At 35.2% G+C, this 10,269-nt stretch overlaps 1 protein-coding gene across 1 annotated transcript; it reads right to left on the bottom strand.

The window, feature by feature from the left end:
• Positions 1-1,414: 1,414 nt before the first annotated feature.
• On the bottom strand, positions 1,415-9,693 carry LOC142973819 (odorant receptor 94a-like). Its single transcript, XM_076115843.1, has 8 exons — positions 9,576-9,693; positions 8,754-8,941; positions 8,333-8,496; positions 6,299-6,552; positions 5,312-5,408; positions 3,524-3,623; positions 2,519-2,626; positions 1,415-1,681 (listed from the first exon to the last, which is right to left on the bottom strand). The coding sequence occupies exons 1-8, from the start codon at positions 9,691-9,693 to the stop codon at positions 1,415-1,417; spliced, it is 1,296 nt and encodes a 431-aa protein (XP_075971958.1).
• Positions 9,694-10,269: the final 576 nt, after the last annotated feature.

The raw sequence follows: 10,269 nt of genomic DNA on the forward strand, positions 1-10,269 counted from the left end.
GTAATAAAGTAGTTTGTTTCTGTATTTCGACTTTTAATGGATTTTTTGCAGACCCTTCGAAAAAATTATGCTTTATCTTCAAAAAAGATTATGTCAAGTTTAAAACTTTCGCGTTGCGTGTTAAATATAAAAATGCGATAACGACCAGTGTACATGCGCCGAAACGTCAGGCATCCTAAGGTATAATGCGTGTTCTTTATTTATTTATTTATAAAAAAAAATAGTTTATGTTATTTTTATTAATTCACAAAAATGAGACTTTTTATGCCCTCTTTTATGCTTCAGACCCATCAATATATTTTATTAACTTAGTTATAATAAAAAGTAAAATAAATCTCATTCTTATGACGCGCATTCTTGTATGGATTTTGCAGCTGAATATTCTCAAGGGCGAGTTAAGTTTATGATCACTGCACTGAAAGAAATATTGAATTTAATGTGCGCTAAAAGGTCCCTAATGTGAGAGATGTCGTAAAATTTTATGAAGTCAATGTCTCTTTTTCTTCTTTGTAATAACGACATTTGCGTTATTCCTTTCTTATTGCAAAAGTCTGTTCCCCGCTTTTATTAATATTGCTAAGATTCATTAATTAATAACACTCTCCCGCCCAAATAAAGTTTTCGAGCACTGTAAAATTAATTTTGATTGGTTAGGCTGACCTACATAAAGATGAAAATCTGTATTAGATAAAGAATAAATGTTAAGCTTTACGTTTAAATGTAACAAATACCAAAACATTTTACGAAACATGTTTCTGAAATAAACAAAACACTGAAAATAACGTTATATTTTGTCACACATCATAAAAAGCGACTTATTTATTTACCAGGCCACAGTTTCTCCCTCATTGGACCGTGAGCATGTTAACTGTGACCAAACCTAATTAATTTCGACATTTTGGTAGAACAGCCCGGGGCGAGCGCTGGCCGGCTACAATAAATTCACGAGCGAGCCGTACCGAGAACAGCCGGTCATACTAAATAGAAAATTTCTTTGTTCAGAAAAATGTTTTTTATTTTGAGACTTGTTTGTTTAGATTATTTTCATATTTCTGCTAAAGGAAAACTGTGGGTCTCAGATGTTAGCCGCGTTTATTGTTATGAAATCATTTTTATAACACGCACGAGATGACACAGCTTTATACATTGTTTTTCTTTATTCCGTGCGGTTTGTTGGTAACAATGGAGCAGTTGATTGCGGGGCGGGCACCCTCGCAGCCACAATGACCGTGAAGGTGTGCTCGTATCACGTGCCACACTAGTTCTTTTATAAAATTGTCGTGTAACATTTACCTCACATACATTGTTATATTACCGTTTAGTACTGGATTTTTTTCTACATTTGCAATCGTACCGTATTGAGTTCTCTGGTCTCTGCCTTCTCCTATACGAAGGAGGCGATTTCTCCGCAACATTACCTATTGGCCTCCTTGTGGCCATTCATTCCATATGTGGGGTCAACGTCCCTTCTATCCGATTCGCTATATTTAAACAATAAAATTAATGTTATACTAACAGTTGCATAAGAGGCAATAGAGATGTTGTACATTCCTCCAGCAGTGAGGAGCACCGGCTTGTTGGCGCGCGCGATCACGAACATGATGGTAGAACGAACACCTCGGATCTTGTACACACCGCACTCCCAACCCGAACAGTATATTGCTTTGCCTATCTTTTGGCTCTGAAACAATCATTTTTATATTATAAAATCCTTCAAATATAATATATATTATATAAAAAAAACTCTTCTGTTACTGAGTGACTGACTGACTGGTGGAAAACGCACAGCCGAAACTACTGTAAATAGTTGAAATTTGGGTTGTGAAAAGGGGTGAAATTCCACGCGGGCAAAGTCGCGGGCGGAAAGCTTATAAGTATAAAGTGTGATCAAAAATAGAATAAAGAATCAATCAACCAACTGCTACTTTAACAAATACAATAGTGCGATTTTAAGTTTTACAGGCGATAGTATCAACTAGCATCTAAAGTTTCTTGAGAAAAAGCAACGTTCATGCAAAACCGGATAAAAGAGATTTTCCATAAAAAAAATGTCGATAGATAGTACTTGCTTGTTGATAGTGGATAGTCTTAGAAAATCGTCCCTTATATTATGCCTCGACATTCGTATATAGTTATGTTGAAACTACGTGCCAACATAATCCTTAGTAGGGCCACGAGGAAACCGCGCTAGCTGGGTGATAATCTCTAGATTAAATTTCCAGGTAGCAGAGTAATATGAGGGTTGAAAGCCAGGCATGTTGTGTACTTACAAACGCAATCATTTCAGGTTGAAGATTTAGAACTTTGCCAGGGAATGTGACAATAGTGTAACTCGATTCTCTATTACTATCGAATACCGACTGTCATCGAGAAATTTTGTATGAAAATCTGACCAGCGCCTCTGACGGGCATCGTTACTTACTGTTTTTGACAGTACATTCTAAATGTCAAAATGTCGATAGCTAGCCGGTTGTCGGTAGTCGATAGTGGTAGAGAATCGAGGTACTGATGAACTTACCCAGTTGGTAATTTCTTCACACCATTTACAAATAATGTATAGTTCGAATGCGTTGTATCCCAAGAACAGAAAACTCATTAGACCTTCAACAACGTTGGTTCCTATAGTCTGGAAATGACAAAAAATATTTGTAATAAGACTTGCGCAACATTCGCCACCGAATGCTCGGTTGAACTAGCTCGCTGTGTTATTTAAGCCGGCTATAACTTATCAGTGAAGATTAGGCCGCGTTTAGCGTAGCGTGGGAACCATCCGTCGCCGAATTTTCGGTTCGGATGTTTCGCAGGTGTGTCGTTACTCTTAGTGTTTGAAACATTTGATTGTATTATTAGGTACGCTATAAGATCATCAATAGTCTTTTATAAAATTCTTTTGAAGTATCGAAGTAAGTAATTAACATTTTTCAAAGCTGATATCGAAAAAGATTCTGATTTATTAGGACATTCATCTTGCGAATTTTCTTATAAATTTGAAGCAGGTCACAGATGTAATGTTGATTTATGATTAATTGTTGACGTAATTTAATCTTTCTTTTTCAATTTACGGCTACCATTAGCCTTTGTGAAACCTATTTATGTAGATTAACGGATTCATTACCTCTGTATAAAAATCAATTAGCTTTAGAGAATAAAGCTTTAACAGTAGGTATTTTTTATACATTTTGTGTAAGTTTATTTGATTCGAAATCCGTAAAGAAGTGATGCTTAAAAGGCAATAAAAATTATAGTTTTATGTAGTTAACTGCTAGTGCTATGACTACAGCGATTGCTTTTACTGCTGTCAGTCACGGCTCATCATCAGCATCGCAATCACGGCTGCAGCCTGCACTGCAACGCTTAGCAATCTGACGTATAAGCATGTTTACATTTATTCCCATATCATATTAGGAAATAATCCTACTCATTGTTTAAAATATTACTATTTACACGAACCAATTCTAAAGTTAACATCAGCTTACATAATTTTCGAGAAGCGCAATGTTATTACGTTTGTGCTATAACTTACCGTAGCGGCTTGGTATCCGACAAAACAAATAAGTGTGCCGCTAGCTGCCAACTGTCCCAACATTGGTCCACTCAGGATATTTCGCAGAATAGATGTGTGGCTACAACATGATACATAATAGTTACATACAAATAAGCAAATGTATTCTTTTGTAAACCCCTTACTACTGTTGGGCCAGGGTCTTCTCCCGAATTGAAGGAGGGATTAGGCCTTGAGACCACCACACTGGATGGATTGTGGATTTAAACTTCACAAATATTTCAGTTCTTCATTGTTTTCTATACGTATTGTACGAAGGAGCGCATTGTCCGCATTTCAAAAATGCACATATCGATACATTTACATTTACATTTTTGAAAGTTGAAATGCTTTATATTTGTAAAGTGGAATATTTTTCAAAATTATTTGAATCTGCAAGGTATTTGGGGTTTTGTTCTAATCGATTTAATTTTATGTGGCCCTATTGAATAAGAGGGATAAATGGTTTCCTCAAAAATAATTTTATGGTGCATATTGCAGATTGTAGCATTCGAAAACGACGACTTCATCTTTCAAATCCTACAATTTATATCATAGCTAAAACAGTAGTAAAATGTCAGCGTTAGTCTAGAAATATTATCACTCACTTTTTGTATAGAGGTCACGTAGGGCCACAAATGTATAGGAGACGTGACATACTTAACTCGATCCATGGTTAAGGGAATACGTCGAAACATCCCGCCGCCAATCCGCGTAATGCAATCACTCGATTTACTTTTACCGAAATTGAAAAAATACGTGACTATCATTTCGTGAATTTTCATAGGTAAGCTTCGTTACCAAATTCATATTTTTGTACCTTCCGATTAATTTGTTTTGCTCACGTATATTTTCCAAGGTCCTTTAATTGTTTATGAGTAAGTCGCCGATTTTTTTGGTCAAAACTACACTACTTAATATATCCATAAATGCGACGAGTAAGTTGGTTTCCCAGCTTTGTGAGTGTAGTAATTATGTACCATTTATACCAAGTACACAAAGTAAGATAACAATTAGATATACCTACACCAACAGCACAATCAATTTATAACCATAAGTTTTACACAATTATCATCATAAAAGAACAACGTAAGCAAAATTATGAAAATGTCCTCCTGAGTTGAATTGAATCGCTTCAAATTTCGTCTACGCAGAATAAAGTTTCTTTTTATGGCTTCTCATTTGTAGAAACATTTTATTTGGGAAAATGATGAGACCGTTTGCATAAATGTGTCTTTTCTTATTTAGATCTTATTTTAAATAGGTCAGGAAGGTTGGACGGAAGTCACTCGATGAAAGCAAAATAAAACGGTAGTCGCAATAAAGAAAAATAAAATTCTGGGGCTTGTAAAATGCCTTTAGGGAAAAATATGTTTTGAAATTGATTAAAAAAGTAGAAGCTCGATCGAAAGTTTGACATTTAAAATGTAGTGTCAAAATAGTTCCCACGACGCCCGATAGAGGCGCTAATCAAATTTTCATACTAAATTTCTCGATAGCTAGCCGGTTGTCGATAGTGGTTGAGAATCGAGCTAGAAAAGCAGCAACATCGAAAGATAACAAAAATGATATGAATTTATGGCAGCTACTGAAGGACCCTACTTACCTTCATTTCTCAGTCAGACATTTACCTAATTACGTGCCTATTAAAACGTGTTCCCGACTTTACGAATTCTTTTATATTTTTGCCTTTTAATCAATGTCGAGAACATAATTAAACTTTTGTTCAGTTGTTCAGTTTGTAACTTTTGATTATGTTAAAAGATTTACCTTAAAATGAGCTTGTGTTGTTCCACCAAGTTGCCCAGTCTCTTTGTATATTTATCTGCGAAGTTTTTGTTGTAAACTAAATCGTATTTTGTTATGCCTGAAAAGTATACGAATACGTTGTTATTAATTCGAGTTTCTTATAGCTTACAATCGTGTTAGATAACTATCAAGCGAGTATCATTTTATTATTTTATGAAGAAACTTTGAAAAGGATAATAAAAATGTTATTGCTGTGTTTATGACACTTTCACAGCTATTATTGTTGCCATTGAAATCGGCTTTTCGTATTTTACTTGTTGCTGCGCAGTATAACTTCGTTTTATCGTAGACACAATTCAAGATATTTTATGAAAACCTTTTGATATCCACATCACACATATCACATCCACAATTTCTACTGTTTTTACTTTAACTTTAACTGCACGTTTGGCGCAGTGGTTAAAGGGATCACGTCGCCGCGAGTATTTGTTCTGAGCCTGGATGTGAATTTATCTATATAAGTATGTATTTAGAAGTATATATGTAAGTATGTTTATCACTTAGTACAAGTCTGGTTGCCATAGTACAAGCTCGTGACCACGGTCGTTGTAATGCGATCGAAAAGTCGGGCAGCAAATAAGGTATCCTAACCTTTAAATTTTCAATCGCGCATAAGACCCGTTGCATTATAATACTAAGCTCTGCTTAGTTTAGAATCAGATGACCGTGTGTGAGTTGTCCAAAAATATTATTTACTAGCTGACCCGCGCAACTTCGCTTGCGTCACCTTAAAGAGAATGGGTCATAATTTTCCCCGTTTTTGTAACATTTTGTATTGCTACTCCGCTCCTAATGGCCGTAGCGTGATGTTATAAAGCCTTCCTCGATAAATGGTCTATCTAACACTGAAAGAATTATTCAAATCGGACCAGTAGTTCCTGAGATTAGCGCGTTCAAACAAACAAACAAACTCTTCAGCTTTATAATATTAAGTATAGATTTACTTACCGTCAAAACCGACGCTGCAGTCATTCAAAGAGTTTTCAAAGCAGTCAGCGAGTACATTGAACTGACACAGCAGATGTATAAGATGAGCTTGCATGATGAGATCTGTCACCATCACAAAGTGTGATATGTACCCGAATGATATCACCACCAATATGTACGCGTACGGATACCTCGCCGGTGTCTTGTAGTAAAATGGCAGGCGAATACCGATGATTAGGTTGTATTCTATATCGTCTAGTAGAGGGAAGATGAACCTAAAAGTAATAGGATTAGATAAGGTAATTAAGTTTGTAGAGATTACTAGTACACAGTCTCTGTTTATACCTACGGTAGTGTATGTTTATATTGTATGATAATTAGAAGGTACAATTATTGACTTAATATAGTCATTGATAAGATTTAATTAAATATTTCTAAACCATATTCTACTTATAAACTAAAACATACGTTTTTACAACGTGCTATCATAGGGCAGTGTATAAACTATAAACATTTGAGGCAAGCAACTTAACACGCGATCAGACAATTACAAGGGGACTAGATAAGTACAGCACGCTTTTTCTCCCTTTTTTATAGAACGTGGATTAATGTAAACTATATAAATATTCTGGAGCGAATACGTTGTTTTAAAGCCGCTACTGCAAGTCATAAATCGTGTTATTGTTTTAAAACTTATTAGAGAACCTTATGCGCTTGTTGCGGGTGGCGAAGGTATACAAAATTCACAATTTGGAACATCATTAACTCTTAAGCTTATTCAGGTGACTGTGTCCTGTCCGATGCAGATCTTTTTTTGGAGATACAGATAATTACTTATTACTTATTTAATTATATTGATAAATCATGCACGCCGAGGCTCTCTACTAAGTTAACGGACTGTAAATCATAAGTAATAATTTGAATATTAACAAATAGTTCGACTTTGTTTCTTAATGTAACTGTAAAGTTCCCGTCGCACCGATTACCGCGGTCTTAATTACTTGGACTCAAAGTTCAGAATAAGATTTGCAAACAACTTAAAACGTTGGATTCCAATTAATTCCTTAAGAACAAGTTGAAATTCTAGACCAGATTTGTAAGTCTGCGGTATATTTTATTTTGTGTGCAAATGAATCTGTTTTACAAGAACAAGTAGGAGCTCTGCAATGTAGTTGAAGTTTTGTTGATTGCATTTCAACAGACGGTATGATCCATTAGCTATTTTATTTTCTACTAGCTGACCCGCGCAACTTTTCTTGCGTCACATAAGAGAGAAAAGGTCATAATTTTCCCCGTTTTTGTAATATTTTTCGATGCTACTTCGCTCCTAATGGCCCTAGTGTGATGTTATATAGCCTATAACCTTCCTCGATAAATGGGCTATCTAACAAACAAACTCTTCAGCTTTATAATATTAGCATAGATATTACTACCGAAGAACATCACCCAAGGATCGGATCTTTACTTCCATCGATTCCATATTGTTAAAAGCAGATCCGGCCTATTTCTGGGAGGCAATAACAAACTAGGAATTTATTGTCTGATAAAATAAATGATTCTCGTAGCGCCAGTTTAACAGCTCGAATAAAATAAAAAAGATATAGTGACAGCAAATGAATGAAACAAAAGATTGACGTGATAAGCTGATCAATACCGTAGTTGCCTACCAGTCAAATCAGCTACTCTTTATGAAATGTCAAAAACACATTTAAGTATAGAAATACGACGTAGTGACGTCACTATTGCAGATTTTCGTCGATATCAAATGAGTGTATGTGAATAAAATTTTTCAGTCTGTAATAATTACAATTTCAACATTATTTACGAAAAAAGCTCCATAGCCGGAGCATTTTAGATGAACCTTTAACGAGTACGAGTTTAATAATTTTTCGTTAACCCCGGCAACCACCCAATTCTTATTCAGAAGTGGTAAAACCGAATCATAAGCACTCAGTGTTTTTTCTTGAATCCTCCAGTGAGTACTATCCAAACCGTTTTATTTTCGAGATATTTTGTAGAGTATGAAAACTTCAAAGAAATGTAAATGAACGTTACCAAGCCGCAAGTGTACAGTTGCCAAGTGCGAGCAGCAGTTTCAAGTATCTCTCGTTCCTTTGTGCCCAGGTCTTCACCAGCTTCTTGCGTTTCTCCGTCGATACATCGAAGTTTATAGAGTCCATAGATTCTGCTAGCTTCTTGTAAAACGGTTTGTGATCCATCTAAAATGTTAAACCGTTAAATAGAATTTATGCTTCTTGAGCTATGATTGTTGTATTTAAAAGGCCTATTAAAACTTATTTAAATAAAGGTAGGGATTGTATTTTCTTTTGTGCTAATAAAGTTTACACTAAAGTTCATAATCTTATATTTTATTTATGTTTCAGGAGACATACTCATATATAACGTCTGCACTAATGATAGAATTTTAATAACGTAATATCTGAAATTCGCGCGAAAAAAATTAAATCATATTTACCCTGTTCTTGTATCTGAATACGGTAATAAACTGTATAACTACAACGTTGATAGTAGCCGCGATTTCATCCAGGCTTGAGGATTCAGTGAACCCAAACCATACCTCGCCGGAGATGATGAAGATGATCATCAGTTTTACCAGAGTGCTGTACACTATGTACCCAATGTCTCGGTCTGAAGACGACTGTCCTGTACACAAGTTTTGATTAAATTGGCTCAAGCAAATAGTCGAGACGTGGAACATTTAACTAAGTGCAAGTTGCGAGAGTTGTGCAACGTAGCAAGTTGCTCTTCAAAATCTCGTGCAAAGTTTCGGTGGTACTTTGCAGGTAAGTTGTACCTTTGATATTGGAAAACGAAGCTAAAATCTTTCACTAGTTTGGTATTCATTAAAAGTTTGGTACATGTAGTTTATTAAACACATTCATCATTTAGTTTCAAGTACTTCGAAGCATTTAAAGCTTTTTGTATGGGCTCTTTAAGATTAATTTACCTATAATAAACGCTAAACATATTAAGGTTGATTTACCCTTTCAAACACAATAATGGGAAAAACAAAAAGCTAGTCAGTAGGTTAAATAGTTCAAAAACTTAGTAACTTAGTTTGCGGCTGGCGGAGATACCTACCTATATAAAACTCAGAAATTAGAACATTACTGACGCAGCCTTTTCAGGTTTAATACAGCTACCTACTCTCTTTTGGACACCCACATAACTCCAAATTAAAATCTTAATAAATCATGCACTTAGACTAATAAAATATCGAACTTTGGTAACAAAAAGTGACCGTAAATATAAATCCTTTAATACTTAACCGTAATACCTGTGATATACATGACTCTATAGACGGACTCAAAGAAAACAGTCTCCAATTTTCCGCATGATTGGTCTAAGGCCTTTGTGTGAGTGAGTATTCTCCAAAGGGTCCTGACGACTCCCATTGTTGTCTTGATAATGGACGGTTGATAACGAATGAGTGTTTCTAACCAATGGTTAGATCCGAGTACTTAGTGCGACGTGATTGAACGGCAAATTAATTTGTGGCCCGTTTCCATTGTGATACGGTAAAGTAAACTTTATGTCCCTTCGTGAAATATTTTGCTATAGTTTTTGTATGAGTTTCAGCAAAAAAAGTTGTTTTTATCCCGTTGTGTCGTAAGGCAAGAGTCTCCTTCCGAATTTAAGGAGGGGTAAAATATGTTAATTAATGAGAATATTGAATATCCATACTGAATCATACTTGTTATAACAAATGTAGGAAATGATAAACCACCGCAATTACTACACAGTTTGGCGAAAAAGAATCAAAAACGAAATTAATTCTATAGAAAAAAATATGGCGTCCTATTTCATCGAAATCGAAGAGACTGTTTACACAGTAATTTCTAGAAATACGTGAATATAAACTAAAGCATTTATACCAAACTCACTTTACAAGTCTTAATAAGTCCCTCGGTACTAAAGGTTCGGTACCAAATTGAATCAAGAATTAACATATATATGAATAAAGCTATTAC

The sequence above is a fragment of the Anticarsia gemmatalis genome, chromosome 6, assembly GCF_050436995.1.
Source record: "Anticarsia gemmatalis isolate Benzon Research Colony breed Stoneville strain chromosome 6, ilAntGemm2 primary, whole genome shotgun sequence".
Classification (NCBI taxonomy): domain Eukaryota; kingdom Metazoa; phylum Arthropoda; class Insecta; order Lepidoptera; family Erebidae; genus Anticarsia; species Anticarsia gemmatalis.

Coding starts and splice junctions, on each gene's coding strand:
- LOC142973819 (XM_076115843.1), bottom strand. CDS start 9,693: ATGGGAGTCGTCAGGACCCTTTGGAGAATACTCACTCACACAAAGGCC. Junction 5,409..6,298: donor CTGCAGCGTCGGTTTTGACG/GTAAGTAAATCT, acceptor TATACTTTTCAG/GCATAACAAAATACGATTTA. Junction 2,627..3,523: donor TCGGATACCAAGCCGCTACG/GTAAGTTATAGC, acceptor TGTCATTTCCAG/ACTATAGGAACCAACGTTGT.